This window comes from Rhipicephalus sanguineus, chromosome 8 (genome assembly GCF_013339695.2).
Source record: "Rhipicephalus sanguineus isolate Rsan-2018 chromosome 8, BIME_Rsan_1.4, whole genome shotgun sequence".
Lineage (NCBI taxonomy): Eukaryota > Metazoa > Arthropoda > Arachnida > Ixodida > Ixodidae > Rhipicephalus > Rhipicephalus sanguineus.
In genome coordinates, this window is record NC_051183.1 from 15,726,651 (window position 1) to 15,752,350 (window position 25,700).

A 25,700-nucleotide genomic window follows, 5' to 3' on the forward strand; every position below is an offset into this window, starting at 1 on the left:
GACGAGTCTACACTAACTCTATGGTCCGGATCGGGCGCGACGATAATGACCATGTGAGTTGCGCGAGTTGCGCTGTTAGTTGCATCCACAACTAGCCGCAACCCAAAACGATGCATTTGCGAAGAAAAATTGTCATTACAGAAGCGTCTTTGAATGGGTATATGTTTGGAAATTATCTTAGAAATATTCTGGTATTTAATAGTTTTTGTTAGAACACTTCTTGATTTGACATAGAACTTTTGTTTTGTCGTTTCTTTGAACGAATATTTTTCAGATTTCTACGGCTGTGGTGGCTCCGTAGACTTTCATACGTGGATGGCTCCATTCCACGAATCTCGCGCATTCAAGCGTGGCCTCCGCGATAGTAGCTGCCGGCATGGGCAAAGCTGTCGAGGCCGATCTCAGAGGCCGCGATCCACGCCGATCATCAATCCAAAGCGCGCGCGGAACGAGCACTGTAATCGCCCGCATCACGACCTCCTCTAGTGGCCCGCATCTCCGCGCGCGCGCTCTACAGCATGGCCTGGCATGGCGCGTTAGAAGTGTGATTTCGCTGTGTGAGCGTAGGTGCACGGAGAACCATTGCAATTTGTCCGTTAAGGAACAACGTTGTTCGTGTGGCATAGACAGAATGAAAGCCTACGAAAGTGACCCGCAGTTTTGCACTGTACGACGGAAAGCGTCAACGCGGCTTTGAGGAGCCAGCATCGCTTGTCACTGTTCTACTGCAAGGCTGATACTTTGTGTCAGCACTGAGTGAGTTCTTTTTTAAGCGAAGCTTTTATGAATTACATATTTCGGTGGCAGCGGCGGCGGCATAGTTTGCGAAAAACCCAGCGGCGTAGAGTACAGACACGTGGGTGTACACAAGCGAGGCCCTCGAAGGTGCGCCAGTCACATGCGCATTTGCACGCGCTGTTTTCAAATAACCGATGCTCTCTCGATAGTGGGCTCCTCGCCGATCAGCCGTTTCTGATATGACAATCTGACGTTTTATCGAGATCACTTGTCATTTCATTGTTGCCTTTCATTGTTGTATCTAATTGTTTCACGCATGACCGTCGTTGTTGCCTGTAGCAGCAGAAGTGTTGAGCTGCTAAGCACGTGGGTAAAGGTCAAAGTCCGGCCATGGAGGAAGGGAAGAGTTAGGAGGGAACATTGCGCAATTGAGGGGGAGACAGAAAATTAGGTGGGTAGATGAGATTAAGAAGTTTGTAGGTGTAACGTGGCAGCAGAAAGCACAGGACCGGGTTGATTGGCGGAACATGGGAGAGGCCTTTGCCCTGCAGTGGGCGTAGACAGGCTGATGATGATGATGATTGCGCAATAGGATAGAGAGAAAGGAACAGTAGGTCAGGCACGGATGCACCAAGCTTCGCCTACGCCCCATTTTCCCGATAGGGGAAAGGCTCCTAATTTTTTAATTGTGCAGCTTGTCTCTTTGTCTGTTGTTGGAAAGACCTTCTAACGGCTGAGGTCGTAGTCACAAGTTACTCTTTTGCAAGCGTTGGCCACCAATGACTATTGCTTAGAGCATCACAGTAGTGTATTTTGGCCAAAATGAATGCACAGCATGCGTATGCACGACGCATTGCTGCGCGCTGTGTCGAGCCACACAGAATCATGCGCAGCGCCATGTCCACCGTGTCTATTACTGTTGATTGGCACACATAGAACTTTTATGCTATTACTAGGCTACTGAACCACGAAGTATCTGTGCTGTTGAAGTGATTCCACACAGATAGATCTAGCAACATTAAACTACAGCTTCACCAATGGTGCACGGAGTCGTGGCATTTCAGTAAGATGATGAACACGTAATTCTAAATTTGAGACTTAATTTTCCGCAACTTTCTTGCTGTTCTGAGAAATGTCGACTACAGCATCTATAGACCAGCTTTAGCACCATATGAATACATGTTCGTTGCTAAGTGATATACTGTGTCTCACAAGAAGTGTGTGCATAATTCTTACTCATTTAAGGGTCACGTGCCAGTACCCCTTTAATGTTACACATGTTTTCTTTTTTCTGATAGAAAACTGGAGTTGCACCTCAACGAAGGATTGAAGCCGACTTATCAGCCATGAGCTATTGGGAAGACATGATTGAGGCTGTCGGGAAGGTCGGCGACCTCGACGAGCTTGCCAATGGCGAAGACCTCATCATCTTGAAGCTGGACGAGCCACTGCCAAGTGGCCGCTCTATTCCCCAGCCACTGACGGCCGACGCTAGCCGATCAATGCTCACGACATCTCAGGAAGGTTTTACGAGCTGCCGAGGCTTTCTCGCCAAACTGTGCTATTCCACGGTACTCTTCTCCGGTTTACCTGAGTTGAAGTCGACGAAGGGATTCCTTGCTGCCGCAAGGGATGTTGTATTCAAGGCACAGGAGCTGATTATCGTGCACAATAGGTAAGCTTGCACTCAACTGTGGCTGCCTTCTTACATCGGTGTCACACAGGAACTTTTCATCACGATCAGGCCTGATCCTGACCGAATTTCTTTATCGTGATTGACTCCTTTATGCAAACTGCAGAAGGGAGCCAATCATTGTTGAGAAATTTGACCCCGATCGCACTTGATCGGGATTACCAGTACACCATGTGACACTCCTATTACAACATTAATGAGAACTAACTGACAGTAATGCCAAGGAGAGTTTAGGGAATGTCATTTGTAGTAATTAGGATATAAATGTGAAGAAAGCAAAGTGGACGAAAAGATAACTTGCCGCTGGCAGGGACCGAACCTGTGACCTTGAATAACGCGTTCAATGCTCTACCACTGAGCTACGGCGGCAGTCATCCTCCTGTCCATTTTGATTGGGTATATATGTGCATTTCAACTTAGCAGTGTTAGTCAGCGCTAATCGCAACCATGGCAGCGAGTGTGAAACACTCTTTTTCTGCCTGTTGGTGTCACGTAGCATGTGATCTTTTTACGAGCTGGCAGCTGACCAATAATCCCTCACATACTACTTGAAGGCATCAAGTCTGCCAGAACGAGACCATCTCTTAGGTGGCCATAGTAAAGGATTGCATGTGCTGGGAAAACTGAACATTCGATGTCAAGTCCTTTCAGGCAGGGAAATTACTTTTTATTGTGCAAAACCGCAAGGAAAAGAAGATGATAAGACAGGACTCACACTTTAGCTACGATCTTGGTTTAGTAGTCATACTGGAAGGGGTACAAGTACCACGTGACAAAGGAGAAAGAGCAGCAAATGCAGGCAAACCAACAGATAGACCAGGTGAAACATCTGGGTTTGCATGTGTCCATGAACAGGCATCATTTTGACCTTGTGGCTAGCTGCCAGTGGACAACTGGCAATTTTTCAGTTCCTTGTGCTGTGACCAGAAGTGTAGCCAGAAATTTCTTTTTTTTTGGGGGGGGGGGGCTTCAACCATCCTTTTTATGTTCGTGCGTGCGTTTGTATGTGTGCGTGTATATATACACATGCGAAATCGAAAAATTTAGGGGGGGGGGTGAACCCCCCCCCCCCCCCCCCCCCCGGCTGTGGCTGTTTTCAGCAGCAACATGTAGATGTCGAGATTATGGGCTGTGGTGCAGCTATGAACATCTTGCCTTTGTAAAGCTCCTGTTATTAGAAGCACTCACGGAGCTAAAGAACATGTCTATAAGACATTGCAGTTATATGAAGTGTGGAAAGATGTCACTAGCAGCACTCAGTAACTGTAACACTAATGCCATTGCATATCCTGGACACGTTAAAGGGGCCATGACGTGGTCACCCAACAATTTGCAGTTTTCAGTGAAAAAATAGAAGTAGAGGGTCTATTGTGCCTGTAAATATATGAAAAGTGAGCCGTAAAAGAATATTTAAGTGCAAAATGAGCCCTAGAAGCTGCCGGCTATAAACCCCGCCCACTGCCGGTGACCGCCATATTGCCATGGTGTGTGTGACGTCATGTTCTGCATGGAACGGAGCCTTCATTTTCTACCAAAGTTTCAGCCGCCGCAAGTCATTTAATTTCAATGCCAAGCTGAAGAGAGCGTAAACTGCACGAGCAGCTGATCACGGAATGAAATCGTTCACCGGAATGCAGGCGCTCTCAAAGCAAGTAGCTTGTTACGTCGCGGCTTGCTGGTGTGTCAGTGTTGCCCGATTCTCAGGCCGCTTGTGTGTTTATAAAAATATTCAATTATAAATTAAGTGCTCGACAAAATGGGCATGTTTCGCCAGCTTGTTTGTGAACGCACGAGGATTAACCCACTTAACACAGATTATGACCGAAAATTGGGTGTCATGGCCCCTTTAAAACTGTCTGTTGTGTGTAGAGTTCAACTTTGTCTCTGTAGAGGACACTATAGAGCAAAACAATTTTTCTCATATTAGTAAATTACTTCTTCATGATACCAATAACACCATGCTTGCCATGAGAAGACGCTTGGTAAGCGAGAAAACACACAAAAATAATATGCAGGTGGTGACGCCACTTTGAAGTTATCCCACTCGTCGCCGTCACGTCATAGATTTTGGTGGCATCTACTTGGGCCTATGTAGTTCCTAATCAGTAAAGGTGAAGTGCATTGTCATTTGGGGGAGCCAGAGGCTTTGTATACCAAGTTTCAGGAAATTTTGTTGAGTCAGTGTGGCCAAAATATGAAAAAAAAAACATGGCTGATCCCTTCGTCATAGGAATCAATATAACACGAAAGTGAAACGTGTCTTCACAGAGGTAGTTGAACATTTATTGCACATTGATATATGAGAGCTTGTGCAATGTCTATTGGTGTTGGTCAGCTATAGCGCCGTCAAACACAAAAAAGGACTCAAGAAACGCCCGCACAAGTATACTCAGGACGAGCGCGCACTAACAGCGGTCACAGTTGTTGCTTTGTTGGGTTATAGCAGCGCGCTTCTTGCGCAAATGCGGCCGCTGCAGTGAGCGAAGTGACCTTCGTGCGCTCTGTAACTTCAACGCAACCTTTGCGGTGAACACACAAGACGTACAGACCGCCCCCATCACGAGATAAGCACGCGTGCACTGGCGACCACGCCCTGTAGGGCAAAGTACAGGCATGCACGCATCGCAACGAGCAGAGCGACGACCTTTAAAGCATGCCCTTCGCACCATCTCGGTGGTGATAACGAGAACACGTCGAAGTGCCACTGAGCTCTGAGTACCGCCAGCTGTAAATGGTGTATATAAATAGCTCGCCGTTAGTGTGCTGTGGAGCGAGGGTTCTTGGGTTCGGTTCCCAGTGATGGAACTTCTTTTAGTGCTTTCCTTCGTCATCTGTTAGTGTACATTTTACAACGTGATATCCGTGATGGAAATACGTCAGTGAAGTCTTGGCAGACCCCGGCATGAAACACTTTCGTGTTAAAAACACTTCGAAATCTCTGACGTCACCATCGGAGATTTTGTCAGGAAATTTAAGAGTGAAATGTTTGGTACTGATTTTCTCCTCTATCACTAAACCTATGATGGTGAAATTAGCAACACTAGAGTTCCCAGAGTATAATTTTTCAGTCTAATTTATTGTTTCACTTTAGTGTCTGTTTAAGTGCTACAAATGTCATTTAAGTAGGTAACTTTGAGTGGCTGTGTAACAAGAGCATGTGAGTATTTTGAATGCGCCAAGAGAGGAAGACTGGATTTGGCCCCCAGTCAAGCTCTGACTCGAGCCTAGTGTTGTTGCTCGGTGTTTAAAATGGCTGTGGCCATGCAGGGACCGGATGGCAGACCTCGTGTTCTGGTTCTCCAAGGTAACCAGACTGATCCTGTACCACGACCTGATGCTGCAGACGGAGAGCTCAGAAGTTGTGCAGGAGATGCCGTATATGTCGCACCTCCGCCAAGTCTGGGGCACCACGCCAGCCATCGGCACCGAGGAGCTCTTCCTCTGTCCCCTGACGCTCCTCGCGCTGCTTACAAATTGTCCTGCGGTAAGAGCAACCTTTCGCATTGATGCTTTCTACGAAACACAGGCTGGTTCACCCAAGCCCAGTGTTGTCAATGAACCATCTGGGTGCATCGAAGCTTTGAAACTTTGAAACACTTCAAAGGGACATTAAAGAGAAACAATGAATTGGCCTATATCGATAAAGTGTGCTCTGAGAACTCTAATGTCATTAATTTCGCCATCATAAGTTTGTTAATAGAAGAGAAAATCAAGTCCAAAGTTTCATTTTTAAATTTCGTGCCGAAATCTCCCCGCGTGACGTCATGGGTTTCAAAGTGTATTTATCATATTTTGGCGCCATTGGCTCAACAAAATTACCCCAAACTTGGTACGTTAAGTCTATGGCCCCCTCAGAGGACAATGTATTTCATTTTTACCGATTAGGAACTACGTAGACCCTAGTAGGCACCGTCAAAACATGTGACGTCATGGCGAATGGTGCGGAAACTTCAAGGTGGCGTCACCACTCACATTTTGGTTTTGTGCGTTTTCTCGCTTACAAAACGTCTTCTCGCAGCAAGTATGGTGTTTTTGGTATCGTGAAAGAGTACTTTACTAATATGAGAAAAATCGTTTTGCTCTTTAGTGTCCCTTTAAAGCAAAAGCCTTAGATGACTCATCAAACATGGAAATTGACCGCCACCGGCACCTGCATCCCGTGTCGGCGGCGTCTACACGAGTGATTCAAAAAGTCATCGTCATGTGGTGACGTTACCGTTATGTCACATGATGACGTGATCACATGACATCGTCGCTTCGTCAAACGTGTGGCGATCACGGAGGCAGTGCGAAAGCTGGTGAGATGCAGAAAGCTTGCAATGCCTCTGATCCTGGAGGCAGTGCAAAATCACATTAGGTGCAGAAAGCTTTCAGAGGGGGGCGGGGGGGAGGATTACCACATCACTCGACAAGAAAATGAAGAAGATGGCTTTCTCTTTCGAGTCGTCTTAGGCAAATACTTAAGGGACCCTGTGAGTTTTTAGTTTCCAATGTTCACGATGCTGAGGGCCATGGTCAAAAAGCTTCTAATGGGCTTGACTAGGACCACGACCCCTTACTAATGGGCGGCATAGGCAACATATTTATTACAATAAAAATGCACAAATTGAGCAAAACCATCTTAGTGACATAGACAAATCTAATAAACATTCCTACCAACTCCCCAGATTTGCCCAGGAGACTCCCGATTTCTGACCTGTCTTCCCGATTGTATGATCGCGGCCATAAATCTCGCGATAAACTGCCCCAACTCAATTTTGAAAAAAAAAAAAAAAGCACTACAGTTTCAGTAGAATCGCGAGACCACTGCCGTGGCATCCCGTCGTGCCCGCGGTATCTATGCAGCACACAAGCACTTCTGGTGCTCACCGATGTTGTACTGCATCAGGTTGAGTGACGGATAGTAGCGAAACCCAGGTAGCACATTTTGAGGCAGTTTCAATTAGCTATGCACCGACGATGTCTGCAGTCGTCTAGCTTGCGAGGCACGTAAAAGAGAAAGAGTGCACTGGCCAGAGTGCTGGTAGATTTGGAACTGACGATGTGAATTGGTAATTACTGTGAGAGTGTGTTCAGTGCGAGGCAAGCGACCCACTTGGGTCCGTAGAGTTCAAAATAGCACAGGCTTTCCTAAGCCGCGTAGCACCTCATATGAACGTGGAAAGAAACAAAACAATCAGACCATTGATCGAAACAGGAAGTATTAGGAGGGCTTGCTTCGGTGTTTCCGTAGTGAGAAAAATTTATATCTGTTGTTTATTGAATTATAAACTACCAATATAAACTTCACGGAGGCGATCATGAAATTGGCCATTGGCCATGTCCGTTTCACAGTTTGCCGAGAGGTGAGCAAGCTATTTTCGGCTGTCCGTGAAATGAAAGGGCTAATTTCATGCGCCGTGCAGTGCTTCTGTTTGTCTCACATGTTCACAAGAGCCTTGACTACTGATCTGCAGTGAATTTTGAGTATGTTCAAAAGGTGTTGCAGGGCCCCTTTGGAAGCGACCATTTGAGATAAACACAAATTTTGTTGTATGATCAAAAAGTGATGTGGGAACCCTTGAAGTGACCATTTGAGATAAGGACAATTTTCAGTTTTGTGCACCGATCACAGGTGTCGCCCGAAACCATTTACTGACTCCTTCCCTCCCTCCCCACCCCACACCGCTGTGAGTCTCCCGATTTTGGAAGTCCCTGGGTTGGCAGGTATTAATAAGACATAAAGAGTGAAAGAGAATAAAATGAACAGTTCAAACTGAGAGAAACAAATGATCTTAATGACTCCCTTAGTACATACGAAACAAAGCCTTGAGACAGTACAACAATGCAAAAAATACAAGATTAGGACTAAACTCGAACTGTGCATGCGCCCGTATACATATACAACCTTATACAACCGAACATGAAAGAAAAAAAAAACACTTGAGAAAGAAAACTAATAAATCCGTAAACAAATTGCAGCTACTGTAAGTTGAATAACACCATATTGAATATATAGTCAGGCATATAGAGGCTGTGTTTATGTACCTCTTTTTACAACAGGCAGTTGTGCGAATGCTGCACAAACTTCCATCACTGCTTTCATTTACAAACCCCCCAAAAAATAGTCTACGGCAAAGGTATATCTCACCCAATTTAATGTTGCACAAAGCCGCATACATTTAGGCAGCTGCAAATTATGGCGTAATTGTCAATTTGAAGACGTTGCAGGACTACCTGTCAACTGCTGAACAAGCGAAGTGATGTTTCTGTGTTCAGCGGTCGCAGTGCCCCACTTTTTGTGATGTAAGCATGGTACCAGGCACGTAGGCAAGGGGGGGGCCCGGGGGGCCCGGGCCCCCCCCGAAATTCGTCCAGCCTTTTATGTTCTCGGGCAACTTTTCTTTCTTTTTGCCATGAAAAGACTTTCTTTCGAATAATTAGGCCTTGGGCCCCCCCCGAAAAAAGATCCTGGCTACGTGCCTGCATGGTACATAACGTTGTTCGTATAAAGATTCGTGTACAGTAAAACATCGTTGTAACGAAGTCGCATTTGACATGAAAATGGCTTTGTGATATCTGGAAATTCCTTATAACGGTATATATTTGTAGGACGGTCCGAATGGCAGCACAATTCTTCATTTACTTCATTATAACTGATAATTCGTTATATCGAGGTTCGGCTGTTAAAGTGCATGGCTTGACAAATTTTATTCACAAGCTTAACGTAATATACTAAAACGCCCCGTCACCAGGCTTAGGCATTGCTAGCAAATAAGTGAGGCGTGTTGATCGCTTGATGGCATTTGTGCCTTCAAAGTATGACACAGCTGTGTGGTGTGAGAACGGTCAAAATTTAAAGCTCTTTTCAGAAGCCGCGCTTCGAGTGAGTGAGTAGCATACGTGCATGCCTACGTGAAAGGCTTTGCTTGAAGCACCACTGACTATGACACGAGTCTTCAGATCTTCATCCAATGCGGAACGTGCTCTGCCACCACTACAAGTGCACCACGAATCAAACTATAGTCGGTTACAACCTAAGAAAAAAAATGTCAGCTCAGCCCACAGCCATCACTGCCCCTTCCACAGAGAATTTGCACAACTGCTCCATCCAGTAGCGCTTACTCATTTTCGTGACGTCAAGCGCTTTCCGAGGGTTTCAGAGATAGTTGACTCTCCCATACGGACACGCGTTTGTGTTGCTGGTTTTTAGGTCGGAAACTTGAATGTCCTGGATAATTTCGTTAGAGATTTTGACATCGCTGCTCGGCTTAACATAATGCTTTAGGTAGTAATAATTGACATTTAATTATTAAAGGACCTCCGACAGCAAAATTTTTGTTTGTGACTTCTTACTGTGATTTCTAGCCTTGTATCTGGTAACGCCGAAATTGAATCGTAAATGCTCTTAAGAAATCGTATCATTAATGCTAGCATCGCTAATTGTGACCAAGTTTAGTCTCACTTTGCAACGCTCACCCAAAATTGTAAGAAACTAGCGCCCCAAGCAGGGGAGCGCGCAAGACCACGTGCACTCAAGCTTTGGTGACGTTGACAGCGAAGTTTTCAAATCAGGGCCCCGGGTGCGCGGTAAACAATGAGACGATGCGGATGCTCCGGTATGGGTTAAGCTTGTTAAGAGTGTGTCCCCTTAGGAAAAAGAAAAGCATTCCTGGCATAAGCAGCCTAAACCACCTCGAGAGCAGCCCGACAAAAGAGCGAGAAGCGCGAGGAACAATAGCCCTCATCGGGTGCCAGTCGTGGTATTGTGTGCGCCCCGTGAATCTTCTACGACGTCGACAATACTAGCTTTCCTTATGGAGCGTCGCACGGGGCCTTTGTCTACATCATACTCAGTGGTGCAACAGCTGCGCCAATTGCGCCAATTTGATACAATTCCTTATTTTTGCGACAAGCTGAGCCAAAACCGTGAAATTTGTTGAAATTGCTCCAGGCTGCACCAAAAAGCTTCAAAATTTTCTCAGTTGCGCAAATTTTAGCGAGAAATGGAGGCCGCATTGGTCATCTCCAGTGTGGACATCATCATCCAATGCAGGCGCTCAGACCCTAACCCCCTCCCCCCCGCGAAAGAAAAGAAAAAGTCACAGTTTCACCGCAAGGGTGAAGCATTGAATGCGATAACAACAAATTGTAATGTTATACGAAGTGAGGCTGGCAGCAAACTCTTTTGTATCTGATCTTGCGTAACTCTACAAAACGTTGGTGTAAGAGAATACGGCCGCTCCAGGGAAAGATGCACTTTCTGCACATTGTCTTCGCATTGAGAGCGCAGCACGTAGCAGGATATACGAGCTGCCCGCTGATTGCTGCCGCGCTAGCGATCGCGACCGCACCTTTAGAATCAAATTTCAAAGTTGCTACTTGAGCAGCACCCCCCCTCTCGCATCTTTTCATGCTCGTTCAAGACGGGTGGGGTGTTTCCTCTCTGCCTCGGTGGCAGGCCTCTCGAGCGGAGTGGTGTTATTGCGTGCGCCCTCTGAGCAATGGAGACGGGCTGGCTCGTTTGATCTCTGCTTCAGCCGCGTTCGTTGCCTCCGCTCTCGCGTGCTTTTAGCCGCGGTAGAACATACGATGCGCGGGGTGATGTTATCAATTTGGACTATATACGGGACATGACGGCAGGAACCCATCAAGAGTGTCCATATAATTACTATCGCAATAAAAAAGGACAGTGGTTCTCAAATTTCCTGATGCTTGTTTTATTAAGTGCGAAACGCTTTTTAAGCCACTTTTGTCCTGCGGAAAAGCGTAGCAAGATTTAGAAGGGACTTTTAGTACTAGCTGTCAGGGACACAGCTCATTTTGTTCCTTAATTACTCATACATGCACATGCCGTGTAATTACGTGTACTACTATGATCGCTGACGTCTTGAAAAATTCTACCGTATTCTTGTTTTATTTTCTAAAAGTAAGCCTTCTTTGTTACACTGCACCAAATTTGGGATTTCGTTCTAAAAAATTCAGGTTTTTGTTTTCGTAACCTGCTCCAAATTTGGATTTTTGTGCTCCAAGAGCAACATTTTGCTGCTCCAGAAATTGCTCCAAATCCTGTTTCGGCTGTTGCACCCCTGCGTACTAGTGGCGATGTCGCGAGGTGCTGCCAACTCAGATAAGCACTCACGCCTACTTTAAAACCAAATTAAAATACCTTAAGGGTGACATTTGCCACTAGTAATCGGCCAGAAATGTCGACGTATACGAGACAGTCAAACAACACAAATATCTCGAGGTTTCAGTTTTGGTGTCAGGGGTCCTTTAACATGCGTAGGCGTAGCATTTACATTAGCCGAGAAAATGTACTTACAGTTTGGGTGGAAACCAGCTAGCGCTAAAGCCCCTCCACTTCGTAAAAGTACTGCCATCTGCTCTTCCCTCCGCCGCCGCCTCTACTGCGCATCTTTCGCTTGTGACAGCGGCGCCCCCTCGAACGCACCACGTGAACGCGTGAAGCTTTCAGGCTGGTTGCACGCCGTGTCTAACATACGGCTACGTGTAATGATTCACTCTTCGTTTCTGCGTTCATTCTCTCAGTTGGTGCCGGTGTGCGCACCATCTGATTCCCTTAAAGGGCCCCTCACCAGGTTTGACAATTTTGAGCTAACGAGCGCAATGCATACACTGAGCGTTCACGATCACGTCTGCCAAAATTTGCAACGCTACGCGCCGCGGAAATGGGTCAAATTTCAAGGTGAACGCTGCTTGCCCTTCCTCTCGCGGGCGCGCGCCTTAGAGAATGAGGGAATGACGTACATGAGAAAATGGCCCTACGTAGATGGTAGTGCTGTGACGTCGCTCCTCTACGTAGACGACTGTGCTCTGACGTCGCCAACAGTAGCACGTGACACTGCGATAATTATTTGACACGACATGTGTAGTTTGTGTAATTTGTTGTTTGAGTAGATTAATGAAACTTAAAAGAAATAATGAGACACACAAAGGGGATGTGTGCGTCTTTTTCATTTTTTTTCATGAATTGCAGCGAGATGCGGGGCTAATGTGCCTCCCTTTCCCATGCGTTCGTGTCCCCGCGGTTAGCGCATCGAGCAGACGCCAGCCCTGGAAACGAAAGTAATGTTCTGGCGCGTTCAAGCACTCATTATGCTCATTTATTCGACCGCGTCCAAGTAAACGTTAATGCGGCACTAGCTCATGATACCGCCACTCTCGTGCCCGTACAAATGTCTCAACTTTCATGCCCGTCCCGCAGAAACAGGCAGTACACCACAGAGAACGCCGACAAAACGCCCATGGCCGCTACATAAAAAAAAAAGGTAGCGGCCGTGCAACGCCGCTCGCGTGCTCGGGTTGGCTCGATCACGTCATGCGCATGTGACCATGCATGCGCATGACGTGTTCGTGCGTATGTGCCAAGTGAAGAGGGCAGGGAAGGGATTTGGCATGCGAAGGCTACACGGGGCGAGTGGCAAGGGTTTGAAACTCGCCTCCTCGCATCACGGTTTCGCGCCGCTACAAATTATCGTTTTTCTCAGCTTGTAATGAAGCGATTTGAGAAATTCTTGCGACACACTGCTCTTCATTCGGCACACAACAACTTCCAGCGTCTATCTAAAATTTGCTATGTGGCCTGGTGAGGGGCCCTTTAATGATGTAGCGCGCCAGAAGAGCTGCTGCAAGCCATGTACAGTTCGTAACAAATTGCACATCGTTTACGCTTCTTTTCGGAGTGTCGTGTATCCCTGTGTACCTGGCGCAGATATCGGTAACTGGGTTTACTGAAAAAGGGTTGGAATGAAGTTCTGTAAACACGGCATGCTATTTATTGCATCAATAAGAAATATTTACATGGCAGCTGTGGTGTCAAGCCACACTATTTGGGAAGGAATAGTTGCTGTGCATATGAACTATCTCTGTCGTATATAACTGCAACAATGCCTGCAATGCCCATGAAGGTACTCAGTCAAAACTTCACGACATTTCACATATGTTGCTTCTCCTCGGCCTCGGTGATGTAGCGGTTTCGGCGCCCGGCTGATGACCTGAAGGTCACGTGTTCGGTCCCGGCCACAGCGGTCCCATTTTGATGGAGGCGAAATGCGAGAGGCCCTTCCTACCACAAAAGTTTCTTACCGAGCAAGTGGCTGTCTTGGTGCATGACAAATTACACAAAATATCGCTTGACTATTTGAGGAAGTAGTACACCACATATGTCGCACGGCAAAGCAAGACACCGGTCAAGAGTAAAGACGCACGAGCACTTCCCTGACAAAGCCGTGCCATTCTCGGCTCGAAGTTGACTCGACCTATTTTGTGGAGCCAGACTTTCGACGACCTTCGTTCTCTTTTCCGCGCGGAATGGCAAAAAGCTTTTTTCCTCTGGTGTCGCGGTTATGGCAGCCAAACACACTACAACCCGGCATCGCGACAAAACGAGCGAGACGCACTCGTGCACTTCACACTTTGTGCACTTTTCATGCGGCGAACACACTGCACATGGCACGTTAAAAGCTTCCAACATGGCGCTGAGAGGCGGATACAAAAACAGAATACCAAGAAAAAGGGTGCGCGCTACCACGTGACCGCAGCCGCCAAATCGGAGGCGTGGAGAGGAGGAAGCGGCGTAGATCAAGAGGAAGCTGTACTTTTCTGAAGGTAGAGGGGCTTTAGCTAGTGCGACTGCCTTTCACAGGTGAAGGGCAGGTGCGCCACAGTTTTGTGGGCGGAGCTTACACTTTTTCTTAGGTTTTAACTGACTATAGAAGCAGAAGGGAGACAAAGAGGCAAGGCTCGTCACATCAATGTGACCAGCTGCCCCTCTCCAGCAGTCGAGAGAAGGCAGGGAACGTACTTTGCTTGCACACAGCTAGCCAAAGCAGGAAGAGAATTCACATTGGCAGTGAAGTTAGCCTCCTGATGGCATGGTAACAGGGCAGTTCAATTTTTTCCCAACTTGTCCAATAGTTAAACAAGTTGAAATATTATTTCGGCAATCCACTTATCAAACCACACCTGACAGCTAACATGGTGTAGCCAAAATTTGCTATTGCAGAATGTCGTAGATAAGAAGACCGCACTCCAAGATGTATGACTTGCTTCTGTAGAATTGCCTGCAAAGAGTGAAAATACCATATTTACCTGATTTTAGGTCGACCCGTTTTGTCTAAATTTAAAATCCGAAGTTAGATGTTCAACTTCCTATCAAAACCAAAAGTAGTACCGCCATTTATGGCAAGAAGGATGAGAAATCAGGAGTGCTATGGCATGGTTACAATGTTATGCTTGCTTGCCAGCTCAACCAATAGCATATAATTATTCCACACACTTGTATTGAAGAAATTTTCTTTTTCAACTTTAACAAAGCCTCCGTTCGCCGTCAGAAGTGCCGCTGCTGATTGCAAGGGCGGCTCTTCCATCGACGATTGATACTTAAAGAAAATGGCCTGCACGGCTCTTATGGTAGTGTCCATCGATGATGGAAGGGTTGCTGTTCCAACAATCAGCAGCAGTGCTCTTGACAAAGAACAGTGGCTGAACAGCCATATTCAGGGCGCAGGTCAAGGCCTGTAGGGCCTGGGCATCAGAGTTCATGAATAGGGCTGGGTTGATAGCGAGTGAGCATGTGTAGTCAGTTCATCAGCTGCTTAAATAAATTTCCGTTATAAAATGGGCTAAAGTTTCTTTTTCTTTTTTTTTTCAGTGTGTGATTTGGAGAGGGGATCTACCTACATTCGAGTTGGGGACTTACAATCATGTAGATTCGGTACATTACCTTTATTTCTGTGTGTATGCTAAAGCTTTTTCATAATTGTTTACCTGCACCATACTCTTCATTTTCACAGCTCTCTGAAGTCCAAGCGCCGCTGGATGAGATGTTGAGGGTTGCGGAGGAGTTTCGTATGCGGTCGCCACATTTCCCACCCCTGTTCCGCGACCGTCGGGAGCTGACACTGGGCTCGTACCTTCGACGGCGATGCCGCAATGCCACCATGATGCGCAGCACAACCCTGCCTTGCATCAAGAAGGCGCTCGAACGGTATCCGAACCTGGAGCAGCTGCAGGTAAATCGTACCTAATTGGAGCAGCCTGTACTCAGAGCATCCCTTTCAGGTGCCAATGTTGATATAACCGCTGACGAAAACACCAAATTGTCTGGTAAACTATTACGAAGTAATGTTCATTTGGGGGCTAGTTGGTATGACATTGAAACTGAAATAAAACTGCGCAGGAGACGGGACACAAGTAGAAGAAGCAGACAGGACGGTTGCAGACTAACAACTGGATTTATTGAAAACATCAAACTTGCACATCTGGCAGCACACATGCACGCAAGCACTCGCGACAGTATCACACACACCATCTTAAAGGTCCTTTATCTAGCCCAAAAATTCAAGCTCCTTTTTTTTTTTATCAGGACCAAGCGTCAAAATCACAGATGCTTCCAGTACAGTCAAACCCGGATATATCGAACTCACAAAAGAACGCCTGTCAGTTCGATATAGGGCATAATTCGATATAAGCCTGCTAAAGAATTGGACATCATAAATTCACATACCATTCATACAAGCACTTTATTGACGAAGCTAGCTTAGTTGCGCTTGAAATAGCCTTCCATTTTTTTCTGTTTGAGCAACTTCGCTGCCCGCGACAGCACGCATTTCTCAACATGGTCTAAAGAGTCGGAGCAGGCGAGGCCGCAACCTTCCACATTCGCGCAGAAGCGCCGGGCTAGTGCGAGAGCACCAATCACCTCTGAGGATTTGGGCAAAGGATCGTCGTTGCTTTGGTCATTGTGCCCGCTTTCACTTGTGCTCGGCATGATGTCGGCAATGTAGTCTTCGTTTTCAAGCTCACCCGTGGTTGCGACATCATCATCTGCACTCGGAAACTCGTCGACCGTTGATCCGTCAACAGCTTCCGGAAATTTGGACAGCTCGCTCCGTACTTCGGCAACACCGGCAATGGCTTCGTTGCACTCATCACAATTTTCAGTCATCACCAAGCACTGAAGCACTTTCGAATGGTTTCATTCGTAACGTCTGCCCAGGATCCACTCAGCATAGAAAGGGCACCGAGCAAGTCAATCTTGAGCTCTCTGCTGACACGAAGGTTTAGCAGCAGTCTCTCTACCAGGCGCTTCCGACAGCCGGCTTTCAGCGAGCGTATTACGCCTTGGTCTAGGGGTTGCAGAACTGATGTGGTATTTGGAGGCAAAAAGCGCAGCTCAATGTTGCTGGAACTCGCACTGCAGCGGTGCGACAAACAATTGTCCACAAGCAAGCACACTTTGCGACCTTCGCTTATCAAATCATCGTTCCATGATGACAGCCACTTGCTGAAAAGCTCCCCAGTCATCCACGCCTTTGTGTTTGACTGGTAGGTCACTGGAAGTGACAGTGCATTCCAAAGGCACCGCGGCGACTTGCTTTTGCCTAGGGGCCGAAGTTTTTAATTGGTTGCCAACAGCACGGATACACGAGCCTTGTTCACTTTGCTGCCGTGAGATTTGTCACCCCGACACACAAGTGTCCTATTTGGAAGCATTTGCCAAAACAGAGCGGTCTCGTCGGCATGGAAGATATCCCGGGCTTCACGTCGTGCTGTAATGTCGAGCCAGTTTTCTTGCATCCAATTGTTCACACTGTCGAAGTCCACAGCTCGGCTTTCGCCAGTAAGCGCTTTGCCGACAATCTCGTGGCTTTCTTTGAACAGCTGTAGCCAACCGGAGCCACCTTGAAAATACTCCCTGCCAAGGAGAAAAGCCATGTTCTTTGCTTTTTGTTCGATCATGGGGCCAGGCACGGGGAGGTTGCGTGACCGAACGTCGACGAACCACTTGTACATGGCTGCCTCAACGTCTTCATACACGGCCGTGCGTACGCGTCGGGCGCCACGGGCACCGGATCTTTTGTCCGCTTTATGCCTAATCTCCGCATTATTCTTCAAGATTGTGCTGAGAGTGCTCCTCAGAATCTTGCATGCTGCCGCAACGTCCGACTTCTCACCACGTTTGACTCGATTTATAATTTCGAGCTTCACGGTGAAAGGCAAATTCTGCTGCTTCCTGCTAGCCATCACGGCACAGGCGCCTGGTGCGAAGCACAGCTAACGAGAAATGCAGGGAGATAACTCGCACGACCCGCGCGCTCTCACGACGAGAGTACAAGAGGCCCTGATTGGCTGTCTCAGCAAGCGCTGCGGGCGGGTCAGGATCATTTCTTGCAGGGGGGTGACGGCGGCTCGACTGACGGGGCGTGGTCACGGCCGGGAGAGTGGGTCATGCGCCACCAGCTTAAACCACTTTTGGAGTGAGCGGTGCGGAAAAATGCCAGTTTCCTCGCCGCTACAAGGGAAAGCCAACTTCCGGGGGCACCCTTGCCCCGCTTGACATTCGATGTATCGGGAGTCGCTGCTATTCTTGTTCAATGTAACCGTAATTTTCGCTATATATTCTCACTGTAACTATACCGTGTTCAGAAGTTGTTCGATATACAAGGTAATTCTATGTAATTGGGTTCGATATAGTCGAGTTCGACTGTATTTGGAAGTGCATTAGCGAAACTTCCGTTTATCTGCATAAAAAATCCAGCAGATCTCACGCACTGTGGGAATCGATGTAATGCGAAGCAGCCAGCAAAGAGCTGCATACATCACATGTCTGCCATGCACGCATGCATGCACAATCTGGTATATACCATGCCAACGAAATGTATATTCTAGTATATAAAATGTATGACCTGTCATTTACTATGTTCATAACGCATTCGTGTTATGCCATATCAATTTTGGTATAGTATATCTAGTTAACAAAATGGCCGGAAGCACACCATGACAGTGTCATTTAAATCATACTGTCCATGACATGCATAACATGATTCACATGTTAGGACCTGTCATTTATGTTGGTCACACAGTCACATGGCGCAATACCAACTTTGGTGTATATGAAGTGAGCGAAACGGCCACGAGTGCACCATGAGCGCGGCATGTAAATCATGACATACATGAAATGCATGTCATGGTTTTCATGTTACCACCTGTTATTCATGTTCTTCAGTCACATCGCACAATACCAGTTTTGGTGTATATCACTTATCGGGGTCTGACATCGCCGCTCTCGGAACAGGGACACAGTAGACGCCATCGGGCAAACCAGCACGTGTTCATATTTATTAACTTCTGCTTTACATACGGCGAGCTCGCCTGCCACTCTGATACACAACTAGTAACTTGCTAAATAACCTTATACAATGCTAATACCCGGAAAACATGAGACACACTCAAGACAACATAAGACATACAATGCACCGCAAATGCGACGTCATTGACGTTCGACTCACCACGAGGGGCCCGCAGGAAACGAGCCGCGGTATCGTCCCCCACGGACCCACCACGGGAGACGTCCATCCACGCACGCCGCCAAACCCAAAGAGACTCCCTCCTGTTTCCTGTCCGCCGGCCTAGCTTCTTCCGCAGGCGGCGCTGCTGTCGCCACCACACTAACTCTAACCCGCGCGAGCACAGCGCGACTCTCGCTCTGCGGCCAATACGCAGAGACGCACATGCGCCATGAGGCGCAAACGACTTTACAGGGGGTGATAGCACCCCCGCACAATCTAGCAAAACAGCCGAGAGTGCACCATGAACGTGGCATGTAAATCATGTCGTACATGATATTCATGACGTGATTTTCATGTTATTTGACGTGTCAATTGTGTTTGTCATACAGAAATGTCTCGTCATACTAGTTTTCATATATATCCATTCGTTTCAACGGCCGCGAGCGCCCTGAGACCATGTCATGTAAATCATGCTGCACGATTTGTACATTAGGGCATGTCATTATCTTCGTCATGAACTCTTGTCACGCCATACCAATTTTGGTATTATATGAAATTAATGAAATGGCCACAAGAGCCCCAAGGCCGTGGAATGGAAATCATGCTGTTCATGACATGCATGTCATGGTGCAAAATACATTTCTTGAGTGAGTCTGAGTGAGGTCCACCTTTCGTTGCCGACTTATGGCCCTATCTACTCATCTTCAGCATTACTGTCAGCCTTATATCGACTTGCGTATATAGTCGTCCATTCACACGTATCTCAGCACACTCGCATTCAACGCCACCTCAATATTTAATGATCAGAGGCATGATTTAGGGGAAGCGGTGCATTGACCTCCCCCCGCAAACTCTTTCATTGGAAGTTCTTGATAAAAGTACCTCCTGTGAGTCGCGTCTTTCATAAAAATGTCCTTATTGGGCCTATATATGATGATGATGTATGATATATGATGATAACTTGTATTTGAAGTTCAAGATCAAAAGGCATATCATAGAGCACTGATTATGGGAAATATTGGCGTTACAGAGGATTGACACCATGATTGAAAAAGCTCATTTTATGCCAATGGACTCATGAGCCGGCTCACTCAGGCTCAGGTGCAGCCATGAGTCTGAGTGAGTCTGGCTGAGTAATATGTTCATGAGTTTGAGTCTGTGTGTGTCCGGCTGAGAAAAGTTTAGCTAGTCTGAGTCCGATGGAGTCCAGTTGAGGAATATTTTCATGAGTCTGAGTCCGAGTAAGACCTAAGAGCAAAATATATTTCTTGAGTGAGTCTGAGTGAGCTCCATTTTTTTTTTTTGCCGACCTATGCGCACCAGTATGGCTAGTTGTGATCACATCAGGCATGAAAACATTCAAAATGGCCGCTTATGCGTCACCAATGGAGCCAGGAACAAAGCGGCCATGGAAACGTCATCATATCTTGCGTGAGCACATGAAGAGAAGCTCACACTGTGTTGTGACATCAGGGTATATAGTAGGAACCGAAACTATAGTCTGATACAACTTAAGAAGTCCGCAGTGGCTCCGCCCAAACGACCGATGTGCAGCAGCCGATTGCCTCTGTGACTAAAGAAATACTAGTTCCGCTCATGTACTCGGCAACATTCTCTGAAGGCGGGGTCACCGGCCGTCCAGATGATGATGTTAGTCTGGAGTGCGCGCCCTTTGGTGCAGGCTTGTGTGCCTTTGAGGAGGAAATGCTGTGGACTTCTAAAGTTGTATGTGACTATAGCTGTTGAAAGCATACTGTATTACATTTTCAGGGTGCACTCATGTTTACCGCTACATTTTCTAGGTTCTTAAGGGCTTGGCCTTTCATTTGATGCAAAAAAAAAAAAGAACTGAAAATTTTAGAAAATAATGTTCGATTCTGAGATGATCTTTCCATTTCCACCAGTGTTTGGGACGCATTCTTGGCAGTTGTCAGTTAATATAAGGATAATTGTTGGGGTTTTACGTTCCAAAACCACGATATGATTACGAGAGATGCCGTAGTGGAGGGCTCCGGAAGTTTCGACCGCCTGGGATCCTTGAACGTGCACCTAAATCTAGGTGCACGGTGCACATTTTTCCTCCCTTGAAATGCGGCCACTGCGGCCCAGATTCGATCCCACGAAGCAGTTGTCAGTTAAAGAAGATCAGGGGGTCGAGATAAATTCAGAGCCCTGCACTTTGGAGACATTAAACACGCCATGCACTTTGGAGACAATAAAGTATGCAATTTTTATTTAATCCCTGGCGCAGTTGACGACGACAAACCGGAAGGTCCTCAACTGCATATCGGGGTTCTCCCAGCTCAAGCGTCTTTCCATAATGTATGGTGCCCAAAATGGATTGTGTCCCTTCAACCCTTACCTCTCCAATCTGCTGCGAATGCTGCCACTGACACACCTGACGATAAAATTCTTCGAAGGCGTGCTTCTGTCTACCATTGCACGCACCTGCCCAAACATTGAATGCCTCTCTCTGTTGGGCTGCAACATCGATGACGAGACAATCCAACCCGGCTCGTTTGCGAAACTGAGATCTCTCGCCCTGAGCGACTCCATCATGGATGAAGCGTTCTTCACACTCCTTAACGCTGCCAAGGGCCTCACTGATCTCTACCTCGACGGCGAGTGGATCATCTCGGCGTACATCGGTGGGCCGCCGAGCCCAGCGCACCAACGGCCATTCCACCCAGCGATGGAGCAGCTCACCATCGTTACAGACTGTTCGGTCCCAGCACTGTCCATAGTGCCCGAGGAAGTTCGCAGGCTGATCGAATCGATGCCGAGGCTCAGGCGCCTGAGCACGGACAGCTACGACATCAGATTGTGCGTGGAGAACTACTACCCGCACGTGACGCTCACGTGGACTTCGTGCACAACCTGCACAGCAGAGTTCCCGAAGATGAACTTTGCACAGCACGAGATCTGGCGTGTTCTGCATGTCGAGGATGCATAGGGTGAATAAACATAGCTGCAACAACATCTTTGCACCTTCTTCGTCAAGGACAAGCGAAACATACTTTCTGTCGACGAGCAACAGCGTCGCGGAAGCACTGCTGATCATTCTAGAAACAGCTTCAGGGTTTGTCCATACAGGATTTGACCATAAAGTAATGAGACTTGGCCTGGTAAAAAAGGATGCGTTGATCTAATCTGTACTTATCGTTTAAGCTCTTCAAAATAGTTTCCTTGGGGGTCGACACCTCTTCCAACACGATTCTCACGCTGCAAAGGCTTCCTAAAAGCTGGTTGCCGTAACCTCTCTCAGAGACCTTGTAACAGCCCATTAGATGGCGGGAACACCGTTGAAACGTTAACTTTTTAGGCTTCTCTTGAGCTTTGGGAACAGGAAGACGTCTGCTGTGCTCACATAAAGGCTCTATCAGTGCTGCATCAGCCTTGATATGAGCCCAGCAGACATCTTCCTGAAAGAGGTTATGACAGCTGACTTTCAGGGAGGCTTTGCAGCAAGGGAATCACATTAGAAGTGGTGTATTGACATCCAATGGAACTACTTTGAAGTATTTCAACAATATGCGCTGATTAGATCAATACTTTTTTTTACCAGACCCAGTCCCATTACTTTACCGACAAACCCTGTAAGCTTCTGGAGCAGAACCATGTTACGGATAGCATACAGCAAACAAGGAGGATATCATGCAATGCCCCTCTGAAGCTTTCTGACATGTGAACAGCCTGTGTGTGTCTAAATGGTCCCTGATCTGATATTCTGAAATTGTGCAGGTTGTTAGGCGACAACTAGAGCGAATGATTCATACCGTAATCCAAGCCTAGCACCTTGTATCACGTAAGCTGCTGGTGATGGAAGGCTACCATCTTTCCATCTCTGCTTTTCCTCTTCAACTTTTCTGAGGGGTGAGGCCAAAGCTTCATATTCTGAGATTGTCTGCCTGCACGCAGAAGGTTGCACAGGCCACGCTTAACGTTTGTCAAGTTGATCTATACTCCAGCAGGTGCCACTAAAAATCTGGTAGCTATCGATACTTAAAGGGACACTAAAGAGCAAAATGATTTTTCTTGTATTAGTAAAGTACTCTTTCACGATGCCGAAAACACCACGCTTGCTGCGAGAAGACGCTTAGCAAGCAAGAAAACGCGCAAAAACAAAATGTGGAGTTTCCACACCATTCGCCGTGACGTCACATGTTTTGACGGCCCCTACTAGGGACTACGTAGTTCCTAATCGGTAAAAATGAAGTACATTGTCCTCTGAGGGGGCCATAGACTTAACATACCAAGTTTGGGGTAATTTTGTTGAGCCAATGGTGCCAAAATACGATAAATACACTTTGAAATCCGTGGCGTCACGTGGGGAGATTTTGGCACAAAATTTAAAAATGAAACTCTGAACTTTATTTTCTCCTCTATTAATAACCTATGATGGCGAAATTAACGACACAGCACAATTTATCGATCTAAGCCGATTCATTGTTTTTATTTAGTGTCCCTAAGAGTGAACCTAAGAAGCCAATTAGATCAGTTGCATAAACGATGTCACAAAACCATGCCTGATCCCAAATTCATGGGCAGCTGGGACCTCGGTGTGGCGGCAGCACTGCGACATGTAGTGATCCACGTGTTTAAAACCCTGTTGTAAATTACAGGCCTTACACAAAGCATTTATATTGATCTGTTAATGATCTGAAGAACATGTTATGGTACAAGCTCAGTGGATCTGTAAAGATTCTCAAAACCATTTCAGAATACCTTTAAAGGTGGATAGTCAACAGTATCATGGGAACGTTGCTGACCATTGTGGGAACACCTGCACGATTGTGCACAGGTTCTTGGTGCAGTACAAAAATGATGTCACGGTTCGCTTACGGTAAACTATAATGAATGCCTCTCTGTTCATTTACATTGGAACCTTGCCATAAACTGCTGGAGGTGCACACTGTAAGATGTATGTTCAAAGCTCAGACCACGGGTCGCGAAACAGACCATATGTTCATGATGCTGTTCTAAACATGCCTGTACTTTGACATTGCAGGAGTTTTCTTGTTCAGAATTTCGTGTGGCGTGCCAGTAGAAGTGATATTACGTTTCAGTTGCCAACATATCACGATTCTCAGCAATCCTAAGCTCTCGGCAAGTTTCTCAAATGATGGTTACAAGGGTGCATTTTGTTACTGCTCTGTGCAAATGATCACGTTATTGCTATTTTACTAATATAATGCATATGTTATGAATTTGCGGATATTCCAAACAGTACTGTCGAGTCAAACTGCAGTTCAAATCAGCACTTTCTATGGCTTATCGCACTTATTGTTTTGCCCATCTGACTGAAATATTGCTGCATTGCTTGACAGCATAAACACAGCCAGGGAAGGAGGTTTGGAATTTGTACACATGTATACATATGTGACGGTACATATAGAAAAATCTGAGCCCTCCCAAGGCAAAATCTTGCCTAGGCTTCTGCTTGACAGCTTATGCTGTGATGCCTGATCTTGGATGTACTATCGTGTGAAATCCCATCGCGATATGTTCGACTGATGTTTCTGCTGTACTAATTCTGGCACAACATTCCTGCATTACCGTCAACATTACCACCAAGGAGGTTAAAAAAATTGCTGGAGTGGCAATTATTGCTCAAGGGTGAAGCCGTACCCACCAAAAGATGGCGGCTGCGGCTGCCATCTTAGTAGGGGCACGATAATCGCCGTTTGGCGAAAGAAAGGGCGCAATTTCCTCTTACGTCAGACGAGTTTAGTGTGTCAAATTTTACGGGTCATATACTGCTCCAAGTTGCCTTTGTGTTACTAGTTTTCATTAGTAAGCCTCGAAGTCATGGCAAATTTTATTGGAGAATAGCCAATACTCCTCTTGATGGGTTACTTTCGTCGGCAACAACGATCTTTTATTTTATAATTAACGTATTTACACTAACAGATCAAAGCCATTTGATCTCTAAGTAGGCACCACCAGAAAAGACCATGTTTTCAAGATCTTTGGTGGGCAAAAGCTGGCTTCACTTTGGCTGGAAAGGCGTTGCGAGAGCTTCCACTCCAGAATTTTTTTTTAACCTTCTTGATTACCACCAAAGCTCATGCTATGTGGCGTTGCCAAAAGACAGCCCACATGTGCGAGCTGACCAATTTCTTCGCTTGCGGTCCGATGTGGCGTTTAAAAATATTTTTCTTTGCCACCATCGTTGCCTCATTATCACTGGCTAACTGCTGGCAAGCCATACTGTTTGCGCTGGTCTCACTGAATGGTATTTTTTGTTAGAGGCTCGCTTTGATTATAACATTAAAGATTTTTTGATGAGTTTTGTGTCTTGCTTTCATTTCTTTGCTTTATCACAGCATCCCTGGCACTTCCAGGTTAGGAAAGCCGTGCGCACTATTTGTGGCATAGCATTCTTGACAGGAAATTCAGTAAGTGCACAGTTTTTTGAGGAAGTGAACTCAGTTATGCTGAATTACAAGATACCCAACATCTTTTTTGTTATGTACACATATATCTATGTAAAAAATATTTTGTTGCTATTTCTATTAATTTTCTTTTTTGTAATGAATGTTTCCTAAATTTTTTGTTTCTGCTTTGGAACATGCACCTAAGTTTCTATTCTATAAATGACTTTGTTCTTTCATGTAAATTGATAAAACCACCCAGTTCTTGGCCAATTTCCCACCGTGAGTGTGAGAGACAGTGACTAGGTGAACTAGAACATTTAGTGTTCTGTGACAAAATACACCCCAGATAATGCGAACTACTTTTTAAGAACACTATGTCCGTCAATTTCGCCATTGCAAATTTATTGTTAAAGAAGAGAATTGTGGTCAAAGAGTCATTTTCAGTTTTGTGCCGAAACTTCACACCTCAATGTCGGTATGACGTCATATCAAATGAATATAACAAATATTTAGGCCAGGGAAAGCACAGGGGTTGTCTTTAACTGCGGTGTAGTAATACATTGCAGGAGGATCGAAAGGTGGGCCAGTTGGTAATTC

The 25,700-nt window shown here is 46.3% G+C and overlaps 1 protein-coding gene across 1 annotated transcript; it reads left to right on the top strand.

The window, feature by feature from the left end:
- Positions 1-508: 508 nt before the first annotated feature.
- Positions 509-24,288, top strand: LOC119401439 (uncharacterized). Its single transcript, XM_037668259.2, has 5 exons — positions 509-756; positions 2,037-2,413; positions 5,699-5,915; positions 15,229-15,447; positions 20,978-24,288. Exons 2-5 carry the CDS (start codon positions 2,085-2,087, stop codon positions 21,677-21,679), a joined length of 1,467 nt encoding a protein of 488 aa, XP_037524187.1. The 5' UTR covers positions 509-756; positions 2,037-2,084; the 3' UTR covers positions 21,680-24,288.
- The last annotated feature ends 1,412 nt before the right edge of the window (positions 24,289-25,700 follow it).